The sequence below is a fragment of the Acipenser ruthenus genome, chromosome 35 (genome assembly GCF_902713425.1).
Source record: "Acipenser ruthenus chromosome 35, fAciRut3.2 maternal haplotype, whole genome shotgun sequence".
NCBI classification, from domain to species: Eukaryota; Metazoa; Chordata; class Actinopteri; order Acipenseriformes; family Acipenseridae; genus Acipenser; species Acipenser ruthenus.
The window spans coordinates 2,792,366-2,818,436 of NC_081223.1; the positions used below are offsets into that span (position 1 = coordinate 2,792,366).

The 26,071-nt window shown below is 48.4% G+C and overlaps 2 protein-coding genes across 6 annotated transcripts in view; one reads left to right on the forward strand and one right to left on the reverse strand.

Moving 5' to 3' along the window:
• Nucleotides 1-20,874, forward strand: part of LOC117395471 (death-associated protein kinase 2) — a 54,540-nt gene extending 33,666 nt beyond the window's left edge. For 3 of the 5 annotated variants that reach the window (XM_059007454.1, XM_059007456.1, XM_059007455.1), the window contains 9 exons: nucleotides 199-337; nucleotides 885-1,014; nucleotides 5,114-5,162; nucleotides 6,302-6,328; nucleotides 6,695-6,847; nucleotides 7,938-7,983; nucleotides 10,080-10,169; nucleotides 11,589-11,675; nucleotides 14,830-15,111. In XM_059007454.1, the coding sequence (XP_058863437.1) occupies nucleotides 199-337; nucleotides 885-1,014; nucleotides 5,114-5,162; nucleotides 6,302-6,328; nucleotides 6,695-6,847; nucleotides 7,938-7,983; nucleotides 10,080-10,169; nucleotides 11,589-11,675; nucleotides 14,830-15,096 (988 nt within the window). In that variant the 3' untranslated portion in view covers nucleotides 15,097-15,111. Of the gene's footprint in view, nucleotides 1-198; nucleotides 338-884; nucleotides 1,015-5,113; nucleotides 5,163-6,301; nucleotides 6,329-6,694; nucleotides 6,848-7,937; nucleotides 7,984-10,079; nucleotides 10,170-11,166; nucleotides 11,204-11,316; nucleotides 11,343-11,588; nucleotides 11,676-14,829; nucleotides 15,112-18,981 lie in introns of those variants that run through there. The other 2 variants (XM_059007458.1, XM_059007457.1) reach the window with 2 other exon arrangements.
• Nucleotides 20,875-21,014: 140 nt separating this feature from the next.
• LOC131705202 (zinc finger protein 79-like) lies at nucleotides 21,015-24,039 on the reverse strand. The gene is made up of 2 exons (XM_059007460.1): nucleotides 23,866-24,039; nucleotides 21,015-23,290 (listed from the first exon to the last, which is right to left on the reverse strand). Exon 2 carries the CDS (start codon nucleotides 23,190-23,192, stop codon nucleotides 22,749-22,751), a length of 444 nt encoding a protein of 147 aa, XP_058863443.1. The 5' UTR covers nucleotides 23,193-23,290; nucleotides 23,866-24,039; the 3' UTR covers nucleotides 21,015-22,748.
• Between the last annotated feature and the right edge of the window lie 2,032 nt (nucleotides 24,040-26,071).

Genomic DNA, 26,071 nt, shown 5'->3' on the forward strand with positions numbered 1-26,071 from the left:
GGTTGTGCTGGGTGCCTGTGCTGGGTGCCTGTCCTGGTTGTGCTGGTTGATGTCCTGGTTGTGCTGGGTGCCTGTGCTGGGTGCCTGTCCTGGTTGTGCTGGGTGCCTGTCCTGGTTGTGCTGGGTGACTGTGGTAGTTGTGCTGGGTGACTGTCCTGGTTGTGCCTGTCCTGGTTGACCGTGTCTCCTCTGTCCTAGGATCCGTGGAGGGGAGCTCTTTGACTTCGTGGCTGAGAAGGAGATGCTCTCTGAGGACGACGCCATCCAGTTCATGAAGCAGATCCTGCAGGGAGTGGGATACATGCACTCCAAACACATCGCACACTTCGACCTCAAGGTACAGCGAGCACTCCAAACACATCGCACACTTCGACCTCAAGGTACAGCGAGCACTCCAAACACATCGCACACTTCGACCTCAAGGTACAGCGAGCACTCCAAACACATCGCACACTTCGACCTCAAGGTACAGCGAGCACTCCAAACACATCGCACACTTCGACCTCAAGGTACAGCGAGCACTGCACACGCAGCACACGCTCCACCCACAGCGTCTTCATAATGATGTAATAATTGCACAGTATCTGAAAGGTTAGAAATTTTTGTGCAAATTGTTTATTGGAATTATCCAAATGCAATGGGAAACGCCTATAGGAGTCTGGGAGTGTGTGACACAAGCCTGCTGAAGACTGGTGCAAAATCAAGACAGCTGTCGTGCTCTCCATGTAGAGAGTGAGAGACAGACAGACACAGTCAGCACATAGGGGCCATTCTCTTAATGAGGGTCCTGAACATCACTCTTGTGTTTAATAGTAGCCCCTGAGTATGATGTTCATGTTTGTGATTGTATAATGAGTGTGTGTGTGTGTCTCTGTGTGTCACAGCCAGAGAACATCATGCTGCTGGAGAAGGACATGCCCCAACCCCACATCAAGCTCATCGACTTCGGACTGTCCCACCGGATAGAGGAGGGGGTCGAGTACAAGAGCCTGTCTGGCACCCCTCAGTACATCGGTGAGTGGAACAGTCCAGATCCCTCATGGCTGTGCCAGGATTTCTGGGTGTCTCAAAATGACATTAAATATGTGTGTGTGGTAGTGGGGTGTCATGGCTATAGCTTGCTAGATGAGACACTTAACATTTCTAAATACTGAAAGAAACTAAAACAAGTCAACGACAAACATCCCAGCCCTGTTATTTCTTCCATTTTCTTCCAAATAGTGTTTCCATTGAAGACGCTGAGAAAGACTTGTGGTTGAGAAACATGTTGAGTCTTTCTTTTAGTTTATCTTACTGTTTCTGCATATTCTGTATATTTTATATGTGTGTATCGGAAATAAAATAATATTAGAAAAAATGAACAGCACCATAAAAATTGCCTGAAAGCAACATTTGGAAATGCACAGTTACATGTTCATTATGTATGGAGATGTGTTGTATGCACACCTAGCGGTTTGCTATAAATGGAGGCCTCTTTACTGTCTCATTGCCAGACCCAGGCTGACCAGAAAGTGACTTCCTGTCTGTCACGGTACTTCCTGTGAAACCCCCTCCCATCAGAAACATGCATCACCACTTAAAGGGAGTTAATAACCCTGACATCCACATGAGACCCGCACTGAGCTCTCTGTGCAGAGCTCGCTGTCTAACCCGCACTGAGCTCTCTGTGCAGAGCTCGCTGTCTAACCCGCACTGAGCTCTCTGTGCAGAGCTCGCTGTCTAAGCCGCACTGAGCTCTCTGTGCAGAGCTCGCTGTCTAACCCGCACTGAGCTCTCTGTGCAGAGCTCGCTGTCTAACCCGCACTGAGCTCTCTGTGCAGAGCTCGCTGTCTAACCCGCACTGAGCTCTCTGTGCAGAGCTCGCTGTCTAACCCGCACTGAGCTCTCTGTGCAGAGCTCGCTGTCTAACCCGCACTGACCTCTCTGTGCAGACCTCGCTGTCTAACCCGCACTGAGCTCTCTGTGCAGAGCTCGCTGTCTAACCCGCACTGAGCTCTCTATACAGACCTCGCTGTCTAACCCGCACTGAACCTCTCTGTGCAGAGCTCGCTGTCTAACCCTCACTGAACCTCTCTGTGCAGAGCTCGCTGTCTAACCCGCACTGAGCTCTCTGTGCAGAGCTCGCTGTCTAACCCGCACTGAGCTCTCTGTGCAGAGCTCGCTGTCTAACCTGCACTGAGCTCTGTGCAGAGCTCGCTGTCTAACCAGCACTGAGCTCTCTGTGCAGAGCTCGCTGTCTAACCCGCACTGAGCTCTCTGTGCAGAGCTTGCTGTCTAGCCTGACCTCTCTGTGCAGAGCTCGCTGTCTAACCCGCACTGACCTCTCTGTGCAGAGCTCGCTGTCTAACCCGCACTGACCTCTCTGTGCAGAGCTCGCTGTCTAACCCACACTGACCTCTCTGTGCAGAGCTTGCTGTCTAGCCTGACCTCTCTGTGCAGAGCTCGCTGTCTAACCCGCACTGACCTCTCTGTGCAGAGCTCGCTGTCTAACCCACACTGAGCTCTCTGTGCAGAGCTCGCTGTCTAGCTTGACCTCTCTGTGCAGAGCTCGCTGTCTAACCCGCACTGACCTCTCTGTGCAGAGCTCGCTGTCTAACCCGCACTGAGCTCTCTGTGCAGAGCTTGCTGTCTAACCCGCACTGACCTCTCTGTGCAGAGCTCGCTGTCTAGCCTGACCTCTCTGTGCAGAGCTCGCTGTCTAACCCGCACTGACCTCTCTGTGCAGAGCTCGCTGTCTAACCCACACTGAGCTCTCTGTGCAGAGCTCGCTGTCTAGCTTGACCTCTCTGTGCAGAGCTCGCTGTCTAACCAGCACTGAGCTCTCTGTGCAGAGCTCGCTGTCTAACCCGCACTGAGCTCTCTGTGCAGAGCTTGCTGTCTAGCCTGACCTCTCTGTGCAGAGCTCGCTGTCTAACCCGCACTGACCTCTCTGTGCAGAGCTCGCTGTCTAACCCGCACTGACCTCTCTGTGCAGAGCTCGCTGTCTAACCCGCACTGAGCTCTCTGTGCAGAGCTCGCTGTCTAACCCGCACTGAGCTCTCTGTGCAGAGCTTGCTGTCTAGCCTGACCTCTCTGTGCAGAGCTCGCTGTCTAACCCGCACTGACCTCTCTGTGCAGAGCTCGCTGTCTAACCCACACTGAGCTCTCTGTGCAGAGCTCGCTGTCTAGCTTGACCTCTCTGTGCAGAGCTCGCTGTCTAACCCGCACTGACCTCTCTGTGCAGAGCTCGCTGTCTAACCCGCACTGAGCTCTCTGTGCAGAGCTTGCTGTCTAACCCGCACTGACCTCTCTGTGCAGAGCTCGCTGTCTAGCCTGACCTCTCTGTGCAGAGCTCGCTGTCTAACCCGCACTGACCTCTCTGTGCAGAGCTCGCTGTCTAACCCACACTGAGCTCTCTGTGCAGAGCTCGCTGTCTAGCTTGACCTCTCTGTGCAGAGCTCGCTGTCTAACCCGCACTGACCTCTCTGTGCAGAGCTCGCTGTCTAACCCGCACTGAGCTCTCTGTGCAGAGCTCGCTGTCTAACCCGCACTGAGCTCTCTATGCAGAGCTCGCTGTCTAACCCGCACTGAGCTCTCTGTGCAGAGCTCGCTGTCTAACCCGCACTGAGCTCTCTGTGCAGAGCTCGCTGTCTAACCCGCACTGACCTCTCTGTGCAGAGCTCGCTGTCTAGCCTGACCTCTCTGTGCAGAGCTTGCTGTCTAGCCTGACCTCTCTGTGCAGAGCTCGCTGTCTAACCCGCACTGAGCTCTCTGTGCAGAGCTCGCTGTCTAACCCGCACTGAGCTCTCTGTGCAGAGCTCGCTGTCTAACCCGCACTGAGCTCTCTGTGCAGAGCTCGCTGTCTAACCCGCACTGACCTCTCTGTGCAGAGCTCGCTGTCTAGCCTGACCTCTCTGTGCAGAGCTCGCTGTCTAACCCGCACTGACCTCTCTGTGCAGAGCTCGCTGTCTAACCCACACTGAGCTCTCTGTGCAGAGCTTGCTGTCTAACCCACACTGACCTCTCTGTGCAGAGCTTGCTGTCTAGCCTGACCTCTCTGTGCAGAGCTCGCTGTCTAACCCGCACTGACCTCTCTGTGCAGAGCTCGCTGTCTAACCCGCACTGAGCTCTCTGTGCAGAGCTCGCTGTCTAACCCGCACTGAGCTCTCTGTGCAGAGCTCGCTGTCTAACCCGCACTGAGCTCTCTGTGCAGAGCTCGCTGTCTAACCCGCACTGACCTCTCTGTGCAGAGCTCGCTGTCTAACCCGCACTGAGCTCTCTGTGCAGAGCTCGCTGTCTAACCCGCACTGAGCTCTCTGTGCAGAGCTCGCTGTCTAACCCGCACTGAGCTCTCTGTGCAGAGCTTGCTGTCTAGCCTGACCTCTCTGTGCAGAGCTCGCTGTCTAACCCGCACTGAGCTCTCTGTGCAGAGCTCACTGTCTAACCCGCACTGAGCTCTCTGTGCAGAGCTCGCTGTCTAACCCGCACTGAGCTCTCTGTGCAGAGCTCGCTGTCTAACCAGCACTGAGCTCTCTGTGCAGAGCTCGCTGTCTAACCCGCACTGAGCTCTCTGTGCAGACCTTGCTGTCTAGCCTGACCTCTCTGTGCAGAGCTCGCTGTCTAACCCGCACTGAGCTCTCTGTGCAGAGCTCGCTGTCTAACCCGCACTGAGCTCTCTGTGCAGAGCTCGCTGTCTAGTTCACACACCCTAGCCTCTGCAAGTCACCCTTGAATAAAGGCATCTGCTAAATAAACACATAATAGTGTTGCACTTCCTTGGGTCACCTGGAGGATAAAATCGTCCCACCCCAGAAGACACCACTGAAGTGACCTAGGAAGTGCAAGCGTAACAGATTTAATGAGAGTACAGCATGGAAACTGAGAGCTTTCTTTAACCTACGTGCATGTTTGCTGTAACCTGTGATTCTTCCAAACCTGTAAACGAGACCTATGTTGCTGACAGTGCAAAGCAGGTAGATGTTGGGAATGATTGTGTTTCCACATCACCTGAATACTGAATTCCTTCCCTGTTTAAGATGTATTGTGAGGGTTCTGTGTGATTCCTTTGCTGTTTCTGCTTCAGTCTAAAGACTGTCCCAGACTTTTAATATGTATCCTTCGTGTTCCCCCTCAGCTCCTGAAGTTATCAACTACGAGAGGCTGAGTGAGGCTGCAGACATGTGGTGAGTCTGCCTGGCTATATCATTCAGGACAGGGTTCACTGCACTGGGAGTCCTGTCTGGTTATATCAATCAGGACAGGGTTCACTACACTGGGAGTCCAGTCTGGCTATATGATTCAGGACAGGGTTCACTGCACTGGGAGTCCAATCTGGCTAGATCAATCAGGACAGGGTTCACTGCACTGGGAGTCCTGTCTTGTTAGATCATTCAGCACAGGGTTCACTGCACTGGGAGTCCAGTCTGGCTATATCATTCAGGACTGGGTTCACTGCACTGGGAGTCCAGTCTGGCTATATGATTCAGGACAGGGTTCACTGCACTGGGAGTCCAATCTGGCTAGATCAATCAGGACAGGGTTCACTGCACTGGGAGTCCAGTCTGGTTATATCATTCAGCACAGGGTTCACTGCACTGGGAGTCCTGTCTGGTTAAATCATTCAGGACTGGGTTCACTGCACTGGGAGTCCAGTCTGGCTATATCATTCAGCACAGGGTTCACTGCACTGGGAGTCCAGTCTGGTTATATCATTCAGCACAGGGTTCACTGCACTGGGAGTCCTGTCTGGCTGTATCATTCAGGACTGGGTTCACTGCACTGGGAGTCCTGTCTGGTTAAATCATTCAGGACTGGGTTCACTGCACTGGGAGTCCAGTCTGGCTATATCATTCAGCACAGGGTTCACTGCACTGGGAGTCCAGTCTGGTTATATCATTCAGCACAGGGTTCACTGCACTGGGAGTCCTGTCTGGCTGTATCATTCAGGACTGGGTTCACTGCACTGAGAGTCCAGTCTGGCTATATCATTCAGGACTGGGTTCACTGCACTGGGAGTCCTGTCGGGTTGTATCATTCAGGACAGGGTTCACTGCACTGGGAGTCCTGTCTGGTTATATCATTCAGGACAGGGTTCACTGCACTGGGAGTCCAGTCTAGCTATATGATTCAGGACTGGGTTCACTGCACTGGGAGTCCTGTCGGGTTGTATCAATCAGGACAGGGTTCACTGCACTGGGAGTCCAGTCTGGCTAGATCAATCAGGACAGGGTTCACTGCACTGGGAGGATATTTGTAAATGTTACATACAAGCAAATATTGTCATTGTTGTTTTAATTATTTTTTTAATAATGTTTTTCTCTAGGAGTCTTGGAGTCATTACCTTCATTCTGTAAGTATTGAAAAAGTTTCACACGCGCTCTCTTTCTTGCTCTCTCTCACATCTCTTTCTGTGTCCCTCTCTCTCTCTGTTGCTAACTCACCCCCTCTCTCTCTGTCGCTCTCTCACCCCCTCTCTCACCCCCTCTCTCTACCTCTCTTGCTCTCTCTCTCACCTCCCTCCATCAGACTCAGTGGTACAGTCCCTCTCACCCCCCCGCCCCCCCCATCCCCAGGCTCAGTGGTAGAGTCCCTCTCTCTCCCCACTCATGCTCAGTGGTACAGTCCCTCTCTCTCTCTATCCTCAGACTCAGTGGTACAGTCCCTCTGTCTCTCTCCCCAGACTCAGTGGTACAGTCCCTCTCTCTCTCACCCCCAGGCTCAGTGGTACCTCCCCGTTTCAGGGTGACACAGACGAAGAGACTCTCACCAACATCGTGTCTCTGACCTACGAGTTCGACGAGCAGCACTTCAGCCAGACCAGCGCCATGGCCAAGGACTTCATCCAGAGCCTGCTGGTCAAGGAGCCCAGGTGAGGCATAGGGCAGGGGGCAGGGTACAGAGTACAGGGAGCGGGGGGGAGCAGAGGGGAGACGGGGTAGGGTGAACCTTCAACGACACACAGGCCACTTAAAGACTTACAGAGTGCTTATTTACTTCAATATATTCAAGATTTCTTTCTTAGAGACAAATGTATTTAATTTAAAGTGATGGATTTCTTATAGAGGCAACATAGCTGTTGTCAGGACTGAAACAGACACTGATAAATGATCTACCAATTCATACATACATAACACAGCTGCATCCCAGTATAACAGAGCTAGTACTGACATGCCTCTACTCTGCACTTCCAGTGAGGAGGCTGCACAGAGATTTGTGCAGATTTGTAGTTGTTCTTCCTCCCCGGTCATGTAGAAACCTCCTTCTCTCTCTGCTGCCTGTCGGTGATTTCAGACAGAAGAAGAAGAGTTAGTTGAGGTGTCTGAGTTTCCTTAGCTTTGTGAATGCAGGTGCTGATGTCCTGTTCCCTTGTTAGTTGAGGTGTCTCAGTTTCCTTAGCTTTGTGAATGCAGGTGCTGATGTCCTGTTCCCTTGTCATTAGTTGAGGTGTCTGAGTTTCCTTAGCTTTGTGAATGCAGGTGCTGATGTCCTGTTCCCTTGTTAGTTGAGGTGTCTCAGTTTCCTTAGCTTTGTGAATGCAGGTGCTGATGTCCTGTTCCCTTGTCATTAGTTGAGGTGTCTGAGTTTCCTTAGCTTTGTGAATGCAGGTGCTGATGTCCTGTTCCCTTGTTAGTTGAGGTGTCTCAGTTTCCTTAGCTTTGTGAATGCAGGTGCTGATGTCCTGTTCCCTTGTCATTAGTTGAGGTGTCTGAGTTTCCTTAGCTTTGTGAATGCAGGTGCTGATGTCCTGTTCCCTTGTTAGTTGAGGTGTCTCAGTTTCCTTAGCTTTGTGAATGCAGGTGCTGATGTCCTGTTCCCTTGTTGTTTGTTAAGGTGTCTGGGTTTCTTAGCTTTGTGAATGCAGGTGCTGATGTCCTGTTCCCTTGTTGTTAGTTGAGGTGTCTTGAGTTTCCTTAGCTTTGTGAATGCAGGTGCTGATGTCCTGTTCCCTTGTTTCACAGTGAGAGGATGACTGCAGTCGAGAGCCTGATTCATCCCTGGATAAAGGTTTGTGACGAGACTCCCTGGGACTTGCTTTCCTGTCCTTCAATTAACCCTGTTTTTGTTCCAAAATGTTACTGAACTGAGACAGTGAGGGAGAGGGTGAGTTTTGGGTTACAGCACCGCAGGGGCGTCATTTCAGAAGAATTCGGGGAGGGCAATGTTGTGTCAACATTGAACATTCTCTGTCCCAAAGAGCATTTACAACGAGGCAGCGTGCTGCGCTTTGTCAACATCGTTCTTATCCTTAAAAAAAAAAAAGTGCAATGCAAGTATTTTTAAAGCACAGCACTGCTTTATAACAAACTTGAAAATGTTCACTAAGTTTCACTAAGCCTCCTTGTCGTATCGCTGTGTTTAATTTCTTCCGTTTTCCACCTGCTGTGGCAAGCATATCCGACATTTCTCTTCATCATGATATCAATAATATTATATTGCAGAAACAATACAATGCAATGCCATTCTGTGTTGTGGATACAATCACTGGACAACGATGAACTGTCAATCAGAATGAATGAATACCGCCGACACCTTGGCTTGAGACTCTCAGCGTGAGCAATTACATCACCATGGCAACCGTCGTCAACGCCATTCCAGATCCGGATTACATTAGAAAAGAATGATGTTTGAAAAACGGATTTTATTCGTTTGGGAAGAAAACTTCCACCATCTTATTTGTGATTATATTGTTATGTGTCTGGGAGAGTCAAGAAGTGGAAGACATAGTGTCATGTAGACCATCTGGGGGAGGGGGGACACTGCCCTGTAGCAGATGACGCCCCTGCAGCACTGAGTTTCTTTGTTTCCTGTTTACAGTCATGTGCAATTCACATAATTCTGCTTTCATTGCAAGTCATAATTCTCCTGTCCTCTACCTCTCCTGTCCTCCTTCCCCTCCCTTTCTTTCCCTCTCTTCTTCCTCTACTCCCTCTCCCATGCCCCCTCCCCTTCTCTCCCTCTCCCATGCCCCCCTCCCCTTCTCTCCCTCTCCCCCTCTCCCCTCCCCTTCTCTCCCTCTCCCCTCCACATATCTCCCTGTACCATCCCTCCCCCTCCCCATCTCTCCCTGTACCATCCCTCCCCCTCCACATCTCTCCCTGTACCATCCCTCCCCATCTCTCCCTGTACCATCCCTCTCCCCTCCCCATCTCTCCCTGTACCATCCCTCCCCCTCCACATCTCTCCCTGTACCATCCCTCCCCATCTCTCCCTGTACCATCCCCCCCTCCACATCTCTCCCTGTACCATCCCCCCTCCCCATATCTCCCTGTACCATCCCTCCACATCTCTCCCTGTACCATCCCCCCTCCCCATATCTCCCTGTACCATCCCTCCCCCTCCCCATCTCTCCCTGTACCATCCCTCTCCCCCTCCCCATCTCTCCCTGTACCATCCCTCCCCCTCCCCATCTCTCCCTGTACCATCCCTCTCCCCTCCCCATCTCTCCCTGTACCATCCCTCTCCCCTCCCCATCTCTCCCTGTACCATCCCTCCCCCTCCCCCTCCCCATCTCTCCCTGTACCATCCCTCCCCCTCCCCATCTCTCCCTGTACCATCCTTCTCCCCTCCCCATCTCTCCCTGTACCATCCCTCTCCCCTCCCCATCTCTCCCTGTACCATCCCTCCCCCTCCCCCTCCCCATCTCTCCCTGTACCATCCCTCCCCCTCCCCATCTCTCCCTGTACCATCCCTCTCCCCTCCTCATCTCTCCCTGTACCATCCCTCCCCCTCCCCCTCCACATATCTCCCTGTACCATCCCTCTCCCCTCCCCCTCCACATCTCTCCCTGTACCATCCCTCTCCCCTCCCCATCTCTCCCTGTTCCATCCCTCTCCCCTCCCCATCTCTCCCTGTACCATCTCTCTCCCCTCCCCATCTCTCCCTGTACCATCCCTCTCCCCTCCCCATCTCTCCCTGTACCATCTCTCTCCCCTCCCCATCTCTCCCTGTACCATCCCTCTCCCCTCCCCCTCCACATCTCTCCCTGTACCATCCCTCTCCCCTCCCCATCTCTCCCTGTTCCATCCCTCTCCCCTCCCCATCTCTCTCTGTACCATCTCTCTCCCCTCCCCATCTCTCTCCCCTCTCCCTCTCTCTCACAGCCTCTCAACAGGATGCAGGCCACCAATCGCAGCCGCTCCTCCATCAACATGAAGAATTTCAGAAAATTCAACGCCAGGCGGAAATGGAAGGTGAGTTTCCTCCCAGTGTATCTCCCAGTAGAAACCCCAGTCCCAGTGTATCTCCCAGTAGAAACCCCAGTCCCAGTGTATCTCCCAGTAGAACCCCCAGTCCTAGTGTATCTCCCAGTAGAAACCCCAGTCCCAGTGTATCTCCCAGTAGAACCCCCAGTCCTAGTGTATCTCCCAGTAGAAACCCCCACTAGGTCGCAGAACCACAGCGTCACCAGCGCTGGCAGCTTCACGGGGGTCTGTAACCGATGTCTACCCTGATCCAGCAGCACACTGTGTGCCTGGCCCTGATGTGGAGCTGTGATACTGCAGTGTGTTACCAGACAGTGTGCACTGGTTTATATATCATCAACTGGGATTCCACTGGCATGTGAACCATACGAAAAACATCTTCAGTGTGGTCCCATTCTACCAGTGGCAGCCTCATCCCGTTGCAGCTGCCCTTGTGTAACCATTGCCCCTGAGTATAATACAGAACCACTGTAGTGCCACTGTCTGTCTGTCTGTCTGCATAGCCATTGAAGATCATTTTGGAAGAGTATTCAGGGACTGATGTGGAAATACAATATTTAGCCAGGTTAAATATGAGACCCATGCAATAGCCATGTTACCTCCTCATTGTAAAAAAAAGAAAGAAGTCTGCATTCAAAGCACAGTCAACTGGTCCACCTGCAGTGCAGTACCAAAACCTCCATGTCTCTGCTGCACCATCTGGTGTCTGTGGGTGGAATTACAAGAGTCATGATAACTGTAAGACACAGTGGATAATAAAAGCACAGCAAAGCACTGGAAGTCATGAGTGACAGAAAGAGCAACCAGAAAGCTTCAAGGAGAGAGGCAGCGTGTGTGCCCGCCTCCTTGCAGCCAAAACTACCTTCAGGGAATGTAAACAAACTGGTAAGCCAACAAAAGGTCAGGTTCATAAGAATCACATGTTCTCCGTAGAAACAAAGCTGTTTTAATTTGAAAAGAGAACACAATACTATGAGATGTGCAGGTCTCCTATAAGATGGTGTATCTCTCTTCTGATGCAGGTTCCTTATAAGATGGTGTGTCTCTGTTCTGATTCAGGTCTCTTATAAGATAGTGTGTGTCTGTTGTTCTGGTGCAGGTCTTATAAGATGGTGTGTCTGTTTTTCTGGTGCAGGTCTCTTATAAGATGGTGTGTCTCTGTTCTGGTGCAAGTCTCTTATAAGATGGTGTGTCTCTGTTGTTTTAGTGCAGGTCTATAAGATGGTTTGTCTCTTGTTCTGGTGCAGGTCTCTTATAAGATGGTGTGTCTCTGTTGTTCTGGTGCATGTCTCTTATAAGATGGTGTGTCTCTGTTGTTCTGGTGCAGGTCTCTTATAAGATGGTGTGTCTCTGTTGTTCTGGTGCAGGTCTCTTATAAGATGGTGTGTCTCTGTTGTTCTGATGCAGGTTTCCTATAAGATGGTGTGGGCCTGTAACCGGATGTGTCGCCTGCAGCGCCTCTGCAAGAACAGCGCCAAGGAGGACGAGGCCCTGGTGAGCAGGGGAAGTGGTGTCACTTCCTGTGAGAATGGGTGTCTAGGTCATCTCTCTCAGAGATGGGGTTGGGGGGGTCAGTGGTTTCCTGTCCATTTCATTAGGACTGGGTTCAGCAGTGCCATGGTGTGGGGCATGTTCTCCTGGTATACCCTGGCGTGGGCATGTTCTCATGGTATACCCTGGTGTGGGCATGTTCTCCTGGTATACCCTGGTGTGGGCATGTTCTCCTGGTATACCCTGGTGTGGGCATGTTCTCCTGGTATACCCTGGTGTGGGCATGTTCTCCTGGTATACCCTGGTGTGGGCATGTTCTCCTGGTATACCCTGGTGTGGGGCATGTTCTCCTGGTATACCCTGGTGTGGGGCATGTTCTCCTGGTATACCCTGGCGTGGGCATGTTCTCATGGTATACCCTGGTGTGGGCATGTTCTCCTGGTATACCCTGGTGTGGGCATGTTCTCCTGGTATACCCTGGTGTGGGCATGTTCTCCTGGTATACCCTGGTGTGGGCATGTTCTCCTGGTATACCCTGGTGTGGGCATGTTCTCCTGGTATACCCTGGTGTGGGGCATGTTCTCCTGGTATACCCTGGTGTGGGCATGTTCTCCTGGTATACCCTGGTGTGGGGCATGTTCTCCTGGTATACCCTGGTGTGGGCATGTTCTCCTGGTATACCCTGGTGTGGGGCATGTTCTCCTGGTATACCCTGGTGTGGGGCATGTTCTCCTGGTATACCCTGGTGTGGGGCATTTTCTCCTGGTATACCCTGGCGTGAGCATGTTCTCCTGGTATACCCTGGTGTGGGCATGTTCTCCTGGTATACCCTGGTGTGGGGCATGTTCTCCTGGTATACCCTGGCGTGAGCATGTTCTCCTGGTATACCCTGGTGTGGGCATGTTCTCCTGGTATACCCTGGTGTGGGGCATGTTCTCCTGGTATACCCTGGCGTGAGCATGTTCTCCTGGTATACCCTGGTGTGGGCATGTTCTCCTGGTATACCCTGGTGTGGGGCATGTTCTCCTGGTATACCCTGGTGTGGGGCATTTTCTCCTGGTATACCCTGGCGTGAGCATGTTCTCCTGGTATACCCTGGTGTGGGCATGTTCTCCTGGTATACCCTGGTGTGGGGCATGTTCTCCTGGTATACCCTGGCGTGAGCATGTTCTCCTGGTATACCCTGGTGTGGGCATGTTCTCCTGGTATACCCTGGTGTGGGGCATGTTCTCCTGGTATACCCTGGCGTGAGCATGTTCTCCTGGTATACCCTGGTGTGGGCATGTTCTCCTGGTATACCCTGGTGTGGGGCACGTTCTCCTGGTATACCCGGGACCTTGATTGCTCTGGAAGGCAGAACAAATGCCTTCGTTTACTTTAGCATCCTTGTGCCTCCAGCCAGCAGTGCTGAACCCTGCTAGTGATGCACCCAGCCCCCCCGAGACAGAATTGCACACAACTGATCTGAGGAGCGCCACAGATTTCCCTTCCAAAAGTTTGACCATGTGTTTTTAATATGCTTTACAATGCTTCCCTATGTTTCACTGTGCTTTATTACACTCGGCTGTGCTTTCATCAAGGGAAACTTTAAAAGGGTTCTTCCATGACACCACAATCCAGCTGAGCATGTTTGGGATGAACTTGATGCACGCAAGCGCCATCCCGATCCTCTGCCTGCCTCGCTCCGTCCATTTGAAATATTAAGGACTGAGTGGATCCCTCGAGACACCTTCCAGCACCTTGTAGAGTCACGGCTTCATATCATAGGGCAGAGGTTTTCAACTGGGGGGACACGTACCCCTGGGGGTGCTTCTAAGGGTCACAGGGGGTACGCAGGGCGACTCAGCAATGCAAATACAAACTACAATAAATAATTAATTGTTTTTTTTATTTTTCTGGTAATATATATGATCTCTAAACCACAGTGCATAAGTATTTCACTTTTGTTTAGCAGCTCAAAGTGAGCCACAGATGAAAAAAAAAAAACCCACAGAATCTCGCACGTCTGCACTTTCCATCTGTACGCATGCGTGATTTCAGTTGTGGATTTCCACTCTGCTAGGGGTGGGTGAAGCTGCAGGGTCTGGTGATTGTGCCTATGGAGAGCTCTCTGTACTGCTCAAGAGCTTTGCTGTTTTCAACATATAATTGAACACTAATCAGTGAAGCACAATATTTCAGCATTTTCTTTTTAAGTATAAATCCTCCGGTAAACAAATAATAATCACCAAGCTCACACTATTAGCGCAGCTGCATTTTTAGTAACATCAATAGTGTCTGGCTGAAACGGATACATGCAAGATAAAAATGAAGGAAGAAAACCGAGGCGTACAGAAAGCACAAAGCGTCAGAAAGTTATACTGAATCCCTTTGGCTAATGGTTATGTTGGCTTTAATAAAAAAAAATTGTTGATCAATGTTAGTTATTATAGTTTTATCTTGAGGTTAATGTTTTTGATATTGTAAACATTTTAAAAGGCACATAAGTCTGCTGAGATGGGAAGTAAATGGTGACATGATTTACAGTGTATTATTTATAATCACTTTTTGTATTATTTATAATCACTTTGTTGAATAGAAAGCGAATGCGAGCATTTCCAAAGGGATTCCTAAATTCTGTGCATCCAAAGGCATGTCATTAAAAGTTTTAAGAATTTAGCCTACTGCTTGGTATTCTCCCCTAAACCAGTAGTTTGCCAGTCCCAAACTGCTGTGACAAATTAAATATTAAATAAATAGGAATTAAGTGTGTTAATTAGAATATTCTGCCTTTTATTGCACCTGTGGTACCATCCAGTCAAGTGAGAATTGTGAAAGGGTACTTGAGCTGAAAACCTCACACTGAAGGGGTGCTGTTTCAAAACCCCTGTCATAGGGGAAGATATGTGATGGATCGATTAACAGCTGGGACAAGTGGATTGATTGATTGATTGTCATTCTTTCTCTCTGCTGTGTTCTCTCTCCAGAGGCAGTGTGAGTGTGTGGTTGCTGTTTGTTCATTCTTTCTCTCTGCTGTGTTCTCTCTCCAGAGGCAGTGTGAGTGTGTGGTTGCTGTTTGTTCATTCTTTCTCTCTGCTGTGTTCTCTCTCCAGAGGCAGTGTGAGTGTGTGGTTGCTGTTTGTTTGTTCATTCTTTCTCTCTGCTGTGTTCTCTCCAGAGGCAGTGTGAGAGTGTGGTTGCTGTTTGTTCATTCTTTCTCTCTGCTGTGCTCTCTCTCCAGAGGCAGTGTGAGTGTGTGGTTGCTGTTTGTTCATTCTTTCTCTCGGCTGTGTTCTCTCTCCAGAGGCAGTGTGAGTGTGTGGTTGCTGTTTGTTCATTCTTTCTCTCTGCTGTGTTCTCTCTCCAGAGGCAGTGTGAGTGTGTGGTTGCTGTTTGTTTGTTCATTCTTTCTCTCTGCTGTGTTCTCTCTCCAGAGGCAGTGTGAGTGTGTGGTTGCTGTTTGTTCATTCTTTCTCTCTGCTGTGTTCTCTCCAGAGGCAGTGCGAGTGTGTGGTTGCTGTTTGTTCATTCTTTCTCTCTGCTGTGTTCTCTCTCCAGAGGCAGTGTGAGTGTGTGGTTGCTGTTTGTTTGTTCATTCTTTCTCTCTGCTGTGTTCTCTCTCCAGAGGCAGTGTGAGTGTGTGGTTGCTGTTTGTTTGTTCATTCTTTCTCTCTGCTGTGTTCTCTCTCCAGAGGCAGTGTGAGTGTGTGGTTGCTGTTTGTTCATTCTTTCTCTCTGCTGTGTTCTCTCTCCAGAGGCAGTGTGAGTGTGTGGTTGCTGTTTGTTTGTTCATTCTTTCTCTCTGCTGTGTTCTCTCTCCAGAGGCAGTGCGAGTGTGTGGTTGCTGTTTGTTCATTCTTTCTCTCTGCTGTGTTCTCTCTCCAGAGGCAGTGTGAGTGTGTGATTGCTGTTTGTTTGTTCATTCTTTCTCTCTGCTGTGTTCACTCTCCAGAGGCAGTGTGAGTGTGTGGTTGCTGTTTGTTCATTCTTTCTCTCTGCTGTGTTCTCTCTCCAGAGGCAGTGCGAGTGTGTGGTTGCTGTTTGTTTGTTCATTCTTTCTCTCTGCTGTGTTCTCTCTCCAGAGGCAGTGTGAGTGTGTGGTTGCTGTTTGTTTGTTCATTCTTTCTCTCTGCTGTGTTCTCTCTCCAGAGGCAGTGTGAGTGTGTGATTGCTGTTTGTTTGTTCATTCTTTCTCTCTGCTGTGTTCTCTCTCCAGAGGCAGTGTGAGTGTGTGGTTGCTGTTTGTTCATTCTTTCTCTCTGCTGTGTTCTCTCTCCAGAGGCAGTGTGAGTGTGTGGTTGCTGTTTGTTTGTTCATTCTTTCTCTCTGCTGTGTTCTCTCTCCAGAGGCAGTGTGAGTGTGTGGTTGCTGTTTGTTTGTTCATTCTTTCTCTCTGCTGTGTTCTCTCTCCAGAGGCAGTGCGAGTGTGTGATTGCTGTTTGTTCATTCTTTCTCTCTGCTGTGTTCTCTCTCCAGAGGCAGTGTGAGTGTGTGGTTGCTGTTTGTTTGTTCATTCTTTCTCTCTGCTGTGTTCTCTCTCCAGAGGCAGTGTGAGTGTGTGGTTGCTGTTTGTTTGTTCATTCTTTCTCTCTGCTGTGTTCTCTCTCCAGAGGCAGTGCGAGTGTGTGATTGCTGTTTGTTCATTCTTTCTCTCTGCTGTGTTCTCTCTCCAGAGGCAGTGTGAGTGTGTGGTTGCTGTTTGTTCATTCTTTCTCTCTGCTGTGTTCTCTCTCCAGAGGCAGTGTGAGTGTGTGGTTGCTGTTTGTTTGTTCATTCTTTCTCTCTGCTGTGTTCTCTCTCCAGAGGCAGTGTGAGGGTGTGGTTGCTGTTTGTTCATTCTTTCTCTCTGCTGTGTTCTCTCTCCAGAGGCAGTGTGAGTGTGTGGTTGCTGTTTGTTTGTTCATTCTTTCTCTCTGCTGTGTTCTCTCTCCAGAGGCAGTGCGAGTGTGTGGTTGCTGTTTGTTTGTTCATTCTTTCTCTCTGCTGTGTTCTCTCTCCAGAGGCAGTGCGAGTGTGTGGTTGCTGTTTGTTCATTCTTTCTCTCTGCTGTGTTCTCTCTCCAGAGGCAGTGCGAGTGTGTGGTTGCTGTTTGTTCATTCTTTCTCTCTGCTGTGTTCTCTCTCCAGAGGCAGTGCGAGTGTGTGGTTGCTGTTTGTTCATTCTTTCTCTCTGCTGTGTTCTCTCTCCAGAGGCAGTGTGAGTGTGTGGTTGCTGTTTGTTCATTCTTTCTCTCTGCTGTGTTCTCTCTCCAGAGGCAGTGCGAGTGTGTGGTTGCTGTTTGTTCATTCTTTCTCTCTGCTGTGTTCTCTCTCCAGAGGCAGTGTGAGTGTGTGGTTGCTGTTTGTTCATTCTTTCTCTCTGCTGTGTTCTCTCTCCAGAGGCAGTGTGAGTGTGTGGTTGCTGTTTGTTCATTCTTTCTCTCTGCTGTGTTCTCTCTCCAGAGGCAGTGTGAGTGTGTGGTTGCTGTTTGTTTGTTCATTCTTTCTCTCTGCTGTGTTCTCTCTCCAGAGGCAGTGTGAGTGTGTGGTTGCTGTTTGTTCATTCTTTCTCTCTGCTGTGTTCTCTCTCCAGAGGCAGTGTGAGTGTGTGGTTGCTGTTTGTTCATTCTTTCTCTCTGCTGTGTTCTCTCTCCAGAGGCAGTGTGAGTGTGTGGTTGCTGTTTGTTTGTTCATTCTTTCTCTCTGCTGTGTTCTCTCCAGAGGCAGTGCGAGTGTGTGGTTGCTGTTTGTTTGTTCATTCTTTCTCTCTGCTGTGTTCTCTCTCCAGAGGCAGTGCGAGTGTGTGATTGCTGTTTGTTTGTTCATTCTTTCTCTCTGCTGTGTTCTCTCTCCAGAGGCAGTGTGAGTGTGTGGTTGCTGTTTGTTCATTCTTTCTCTCTGCTGTGTTCTCTCTCCAGAGGCAGTGTGAGTGTGTGGTTGCTGTTTGTTTGTTCATTCTTTCTCTCTGCTGTGTTCTCTCTCCAGAGGCAGTGTGAGTGTGTGATTGCTGTTTGTTCATTCTTTCTCTCTGCTGTGTTCTCTCTCCAGAGGCAGTGCGAGTGTGTGGTTGCTGTTTGTTCATTCTTTCTCTCTGCTGTGTTCTCTCTCCAGAGGCAGTGTGAGTGTGTGGTTGCTGTTTGTTTGTTCATTCTTTCTCTCTGCTGTGTTCTCTCTCCAGAGGCAGTGTGAGTGTGTGGTTGCTGTTTGTTTGTTCATTCTTTCTCTCTGCTGTGTTCTCTCTCCAGAGGCAGTGTGAGTGTGTGGTTGCTGTTTGTTCATTCTTTCTCTCTGCTGTGTTCTCTCTCCAGAGGCAGTGTGAGTGTGTGGTTGCTGTTTGTTTGTTCATTCTTTCTCTCTGCTGTGTTCTCTCTCCAGAGGCAGTGTGAGTGTGTGGTTGCTGTTTGTTTGTTCATTCTTTCTCTCTGCTGTGTTCTCTCTCCAGAGGCAGTGTGAGTGTGTGGTTGCTGTTTGTTTGTTCATTCTTTCTCTCTGCTGTGTTCTCTCTCCAGAGGCAGTGCGAGTGTGTGGTTGCTGTTTGTTTGTTCATTCTTTCTCTCTGCTGTGTTCTCTCTCCAGAGGCAGTGTGAGTGTGTGGTTGCTGTTTGTTCATTCTTTCTCTCTGCTGTGTTCTCTCTCCAGAGGCAGTGTGAGTGTGTGGTTGCTGTTTGTTCATTCTTTCTCTCTGCTGTGTTCTCTCTCCAGAGGCAGTGCGAGTGTGTGGTTGCTGTTTGTTCATTCTTTCTCTCTGCTGTGTTCTCTCTCCAGAGGCAGTGTGAGTGTGTGGTTGCTGTTTGTTTGTTCATTCTTTCTCTCTGCTGTGTTCTCTCTCCAGAGGCAGTGTGAGTGTGTGGTTGCTGTTTGTTTGTTCATTCTTTCTCTCTGCTGTGTTCTTTCTCCAGAGGCAGTGTGAGTGTGTGGTTGCTGTTTGTTTGTTCATTCTTTCTCTCTGCTGTGTTCTCTCTCCAGAGGCAGTGCAAGTGTGTGATTGCTGTTTGTTTGTTCATTCTTTCTCTCTGCTGTGTTCTCTCTCCAGAGGCAGTGTGAGTGTGTGGTTGCTGTTTGTTCATTCTTTCTCTCTGCTGTGTTCTCTCTCCAGAGGCAGTGTGAGTGTGTGGTTGCTGTTTGTTTGTTCATTCTTTCTCTCTGCTGTGTTCTCTCTCCAGAGGCAGTGTGAGTGTGTGGTTGCTGTTTGTTCATTCTTTCTCTCTGCTGTGTTCTCTCTCCAGAGGCAGTGTGAGTGTGTGGTTGCTGTTTGTTCATTCTTTCTCTCTGCTGTGTTCTCTCTCCAGAGGCAGTGTGAGTGTGTGGTTGCTGTTTGTTCATTCTTTCTCTCTGCTGTGTTCTCTCTCCAGAGGCAGTGTGAGAGTGACCCAGAGGACACCGAAACCAAGCCTGCCTCCCTGCTGCGGAGACGACTCAGCAGCAGCTCCTAGAATCAGCCAGGAGGGGGCGCCGGTGCGGTCGCGCACAGTCAGCTTGCTACGAGTCTGAAATGTCAAGCGGTATTGTAATGAATGCATTCTTCTGCCTCTCGTTTCACTCTGAGTATCCATTTCTCTTTCGGTCTCGGAAGCTGAAGCTCCCTGTGGTGTCTATAGAGCTATCTGTCGAAGTACAGCTGGCACACCAGAGTGTAATCATTAACCCTTTGCGGTCCTATGTCAGACCTGGTCCGATATTGCAATTTTCCCTTTCCGGTCCAACGTCGGACCCTGTCCGACATCATCAAAAAGACATAATAAACAGGTCTCTAGTCGTTTTTTTCTCCGGAAAAAGCAGAGAAAACCATTTAGTGGCCGAGTGAGACCGATAGGAGCCGAAAAAAAAAAAAAAAAAAGGGCGTATCTCATGAATATAGATAGTCCCGACACCACATCGATAACACGGACATAAACAAAGAAGATAGCTGCTTCTGCATCCAGCGCTCAAAGAATATCAGACATTTGCAGAGCTTTTTTAGATGTTATTGTAATAAAATAATGACATGGATCGCATTATTGAGGAGTTTGGTGATAAAACGAGGAGATGATTTATCGGTATGCACGACTATGAAGAGGTATGTGAAAAATACAGCGAACAAGGGGTGGGGCGGGGCTGGAGATGCAGTACTGAGTGTCCTGTTGATATGCAGGGCCTTTTAAACCTGTTTTACTGTAAAAAAAAATACTTTTAAAACAGCGCGTCTAAAATAAACTGCACGTGTGAAAATAAATGGACCGCTAAGGGTTAACCTGCCCTCTCCTGCAGCAATCTGCTGCCCCCTAGTGGATGTAACAAATACCACCTGGAACCTTACATCAGAGAGATTGATGGTTACATGCTGGTGTACCAGCTGTAGTGAGAGGCGTTTGAGAGCTGAATTGAGGCCACAGGGAGCTTTTTAAACGGCTGACAGGAAACGATATACAAAGTGAACCTCAATGAGAAGGATACGTTAGGATACCTGATATCTGAGACCTGCTGGCAGCAACAAAGTGTGTTACCACACCTGCAGTGACATCACGGTGCAATCCCTGCTGAGTGAGGAACAACAAACAGTGCTCCACCTCGTAATACAGCACCACCTGTGTCCAGATGTGGTAACTGCAGGGAGATATTGCAGTGATTGTAGCGGACAGAGTAATTCCATGAATCTCACCTGTTGACACACAGGTCTCAAAATGTGCAGTTTTGAAAGAAACACCTACTATAGTAAATCTTTTCATTTTGAAAAACATATCCGGTGCGGAACTTGGTTAAAGAAATCTCCGTTTGCAACCCATACTTTCACAAAGTGTTACACTTCCTTGGTCAGGTGAAATTGCCCCCTGGCTTCTTTCCTGTCATTAACCAGTCAGCTGCTTCCCAGGTTCACTGACATGCTTTCAGCGTGAGACCACGGCTCGGGTGTCTGTGTAACAGATATCCTGAGAGTAAGGCACAGAGATGAGTGGGGATCAGGCTTTACAATGAAAAGACATGTTTGCTATTATGTGTTTCTTTCAGAACTGTACATCTGAGACCTATGTAGGCAATGGAGCGACAATTTACAGGGAAAGCCTCATTCCCTCCTATAGGTCATAAGTTAACTCTCCTGATTTCCAGTGGGCAAATGAAGCTATGCCATACATTACTGTTACCAATGATAATACTGCATGAAGTGTGTTTTTAAAGAATTTTAAAAAAATGTAGAAATATATTTGTGTTGAAGAAATTGTTCGCATACTTGATTTTAATAAAAGCATGACGTTTTTCTGTAACTCTCACCTGTTCTGTCACTTCGCTTTTTTCATTTTACTACCAAATTACAGAATAAGATCTAAATACCTGGACATGCATCTGTAAGTATTAGATGGTAATGCAGCCGGTCAAACTGAGACTCACTCCCTCGCGTACACTGCCCGTCATACTGAGACTCACTCCCTCACTTATCCCATCACACTGACTCACTCCCTCACTTACCCCATCACACTCACTCCCTCGTGTACACACCCAGTCTCACTGAGACTCACTCCCTCGTGTACACACCCAGTCACACTGAGACTCACTCCCTCGTGTACACACCCCGTCACTCTCATACACCCCGTCACACTGAGACTCACTCCCTCACTTACCCCATCACATTGACTCACTCCCTCGCTTACATACCCCGTCACACCTAGACTCACTCCCTCGCCTACACACCCCGTCACACCTAGACTCACTCCCTCGCTTACACACCGTCACACAGACTCACTCCTTCGTTTACACATTCCATCACACTGAGTCACTCCCTCGCTTACACACCTAGACTCACTCCCTCGCTTACACACCCCATCACACTGAGACTCTCTCCCCCCCGCTTACCCCGTCACACTGATTCACGTACACACCCCATCACACTGAGACTGACTCCCTCGCTTACACACCCGGTCACACCGAGACTCACTCCTTTGCTTACCCACCCCATCACACTGACTCACTCCCTCACTTACACACACACCGAGAATCACGCACATTGCCACGTGGTGCTGTATGATATTCCAGATAGCTGTATCACATCAACATCAGTGTCTGCAATATAGTAAAGACATTTCAGAGGGCTGTATCACATCTATATCAGGCTCTGCTATATATTAGTTCAGCCCCTTCTCCATTTCTGTAGTTCCTCGTAATCCAAACTTCACATTCAGCAGCTGCTCGACTGTGCTGTGAAGGAGACGTTGCGCAAGTCAGTTTTAACCAAGTTAAATACCCGCTCCACTTCAGCGTTGGCAGAGGGTAGTGACAGTACAGTCAGCATGAAGTCTGCCCAGTCTGCAGTCAGAAGGGTCACTGCTGCATTTCTCAAACCACCAGCTTTGATCCAATACTCTTTAGGCAGCTGCTGCTCAACAGTATCCTTTAGGTTAGGGTGAAGCCTCCAGCATTTGAAATATGCTTCAAGTTTTTAGAGGTCTTCGCGCAGGTGTCTGTTTCGACCTCGTCCTGAGTTCTTCTTTGGGTGGCATGAGCCCGGTCATCGGGGTAGCCAAGCTTTCGGCTGGTGGTGACGGGGAGGTCACTTACATACACGTCACAGTGCCGGTGCGAGCACAGAGCCTTGCGGGGGCCCATTATTTAGTAGGCGGGTTCTGCTGACAGTATTCCCTAGGTGGAGCAGTATTCTTTCTTTAGCATGGTTTAGTATCCTGTTGTATATTAATCAAATCGCTCAATCATCACACACCAGGTTTAATTGTACAATTAAGTCTCATTAGAACTCAATTACACACATTTCCTCATAACACAGTGTTTGTCTGATTGTTATAATCTCACACTCCTTATAAAAACACAAACTCACTCGTGTTCACGCATCTCGTTTCAGTTTGTTGAAACGTAAGCAAATCCGTAATCTTGTATAAAGTACTTGGTTAACTTGAGAACGACGCAGAAAGGCAGAGCGCCAGAACTCAATTTGACAACAAGCTTTAAAAAAAAATACATGTTCATTTGAATGCAATTTAGACATGGGCGTTGTTTTTAACATTGTGTTGTATAATTAATTAATTAATTAATCAGCACACACCAGGTTTAATTGTACAGTCAATCTCATTAGAACTCAGATTAAACCATTTGACTTTCTGTACCTAAGATTTGTACAGATGCTTGAACATAGTTTTTAAGGTTTCTTTCCTCTGTGAATTCGCTGGTGTTTTTGAAGGCCTTGTTTAAAACAGAAACTCTTCCCACAGTCAGAGCAGCGATACGGTTTCTCTCCTCTGTGAGTTCGCTGGTGTGCTTTCAGGGTTACTGAATGACTGAAACAATTCCCACAGTCAGAGCAGCGATACGGTTTCTCTCCTGTGTGAGTTCGTTGGTGTGAAACAAGGTTTCCGGACTGACTGAAACACTTCCCACAGTCAGAGCAGCGATACGGTTTCTCTCCTCTGTGAGTTCGCTGGTGTGCTTTCAGGGTTACTGAATGACTGAAACTCTTCCCACAGTCAGAGCAGCGATACGGTTTCTCTCCTCTGTGAGTTCGCTGGTGTGAAACAAGGCTGGTTGACTGACTGAAACTCTTCCCACAGTCAGAGCAGCAATACGGTTTCTCTCCTGTGTGCATTCGCTGGTGTATTTTAAAATGCCCTAACTGGGTGAAACCTTTCCCACAGTCAGGATATTCTCCACCGACCGCCCTCACTTTAGCTGCTGGACTGGAACCTGGAAAATATGAACAGGAAAGAAAGTAAGAGGGAGTGCTTGCAGGCTTAGGGCATGTGGCTGGGTGCTGGAGTGGATTAAAGCATGTGAATTTCAGTTGTGGGGCTTGCACTGGGTTACACCAGCTTAAAAACGCAAAGTTAAACTTAAAGCCTTTACTTTGTGTAAAAGCAGTCAGTAAAGACTGATGCTGGGGAAACCGAGCCCCGGGATCAAAATCTGACTTCAAAGTTCTCCTGTAATGTTTCAGGTCTATTTTCTCTAACACACACTACAATTATATCTTGTTCAATAGCATTACATTACACATTTAATAGCCATATATTTTTACACTGAACATTTCTAATGATATACAGTACTTTAGTGTTTCTACCCCTTGCTAGAATACTCCCCCACAGCAATGACAACATTATATCTATATCTGAAGTTCACCAGTAGTGAGTCCTATCTTGAACTGGTACAGGAAAAACAAACAGCTAGTAATGTAACCTACGTGCTCCCTCCCTCCCTCTCAAGCACACTGTGGAGATCACGCAATCTAGAATGACAATGTCACAGCTACTGGAGTCACTCACCTGCTAGACTGCATTCTGAATGGGAGCGCCCGTCTTCCTTTCCACCTCCTTGCGTGCTGTTGGGAGAGCCTTCCTCTCCAGCGCCTTGCTCTCTCACACAGATTCTCTCCAGCACCACGCTACAGTCCCGCAGGCGTACAGGCTCCAGCTCACAGATTCTTCCTTCCCTGGTTCCATGTGGTCAAACTCTACTTCAGGGGGCTCCCGTTTAATACGGACAGTTTCCAGCACCTCTTCTTGTTTAACAGGAAGGGGTTCTTCTGTCTGGGGGATCTCCAATTCATTGTGCTCAGCCTCCGGCTGACTGCTGTCACATTGCATCTCACAGAGTTCCTGTTTAATGGGGAGGGAAGCCAGCCCAAAGACCTCCGCTCTAAAGGGGACAGGTTCAAGTTCAGGGAACTCCTCTTTAATCTGGACAGATTCCATCTTCACACTGTCCATGGCAGCACACGGGGTTCTGTTTAGTAGCTGCTGGGGGAATAAAAATGTATTCATTTAAATACAGTGCTACTAAGGCAGTGGTTCCCAACCTGTGGTCTGCGGACTCTCAGGTTAATGCAGAAACCCATTACTATTACTGAGCAACACAACAACCAACTTTAACCACGTGAGATATAGATAGATAGATAGATAGATAGATAGATAGATATATATTATATATAGATAGATAGACATAGATAGATATAGATATAGATATATATAGATAGATATATATAGATATATATATAGATATATATATATATATTACATCTAGCATTCATGTAAATACACCTCCTTCAAATCTGTGCTCATTCTACTGCTTGTGTTCGCTGTTAGGCTGTCTCAGCCTTTTCATTATTTGCCAGGAGGTTTTGTCAAACAAAACTCAAACCTGCAATATTGAGACGCCACTTATCTCCAAAGCATTCAATGCGCAAAATGACAACATTCTTAGGTGCGTTTTAAATACATTACTTTCTACATGCACTTATACATATACACAAAAAAATAATAATTTCAAAATGCTGATGTGAAAAAAAGCGTTCGAGTGGTCCGTGTGACAAATCCAAACACCGAGGTGTCGCTACATTGAAAAAGGTCGAGACCCACTATCCAACCGTATATCAGTAGTTTGCCTGCACCTCGAAAAAGTGACGGCCTCAAATATGTTGCCATTAACATTAAACATGAAACATTGTCGCCTTATTTTCGATTCTTTTCCCCGGCGCCTTGTAGTTGAATTGTTACATTTTAAATGGAATGTAAAAGGCATGTCGTATGCAGACAGGCTAAAAGAATTGAATCTATTCAGTCTTGAACAAAGAAGACTACGCGGCGATCTGATTCAAACATTCAAAATCCTAAAAGGTATAGACAATGTCAACCCGGGGGACTTCTTTGACTTGAAAAAAAAAAAAGGACCAGGGGTCATAAATGGAGATTAGATAAAGGGGCATTCAGAACAGAAAATAGGAGGCATTTTTTTACACAGAGAATTGTGAGGGTCTGGAACCAACTCCCCAGTAATGTTGTTGAAGCTGACACCCTGGGATCCTTCAAGAAGCTGCTTGATGAGATTCTGGGATCAATAAGCTACTAACAACCAAATGAGCAAGATGGGCTGAATGGCCTCCTCTCGTTTGTAAACTTTCTTATGTTCTTATTACAAAAATAAAATTTTAGAGTTTTTATTAAATTCCATAATCGGTTCCCTTTTCTCTTTTGCAGTGGTAGTTTTTGTTTTCTACTTTGAAAAACAGATTACATATAATTGAAGTAGAGTGTAAACCCGGCACACACCAGCTCACAATATTAGATAGGGAAACCCTATTCAGGAAACTGACACTCTATTCATGATTTACAATCCCTCTGCAATGTCCATGTCTTTGTTCTTCAGCCCCCTCCGCTTCACTGTTCTCATACATGTCGCTCTCGTGGCTTGAATTCTCAGCTGATGGCTGAAAGACACACATCATCTTGACCCGTCGTAATCAGTGGTGTAGTGCTATATTTAGAAGTGAGGGGTCGCTATTATCCACTCTCCCCCTCCCTCAACCCACCACGCCGCCTGCAGTCCGCGTTTCTCCATACACTCAACAGAACCGCAGTGTGGCACTCTACAGTAGGTACCGTATTTGAAAGGGTTAACATGTGTACCAATTCATTTCAAATTCAGCCAATCAGGTAAGCTATTATTGTAATGCAATAGTGACAAGCACTAGAC

What these genes read in the sequence shown, in the direction of transcription:
- LOC131705202 (XM_059007460.1), bottom strand. Translation starts at nt 23,192, where the DNA reads ATGCACACAGGAGAGAAACCGTATTGCTGCTCTGACTGTGGGAAGAGT.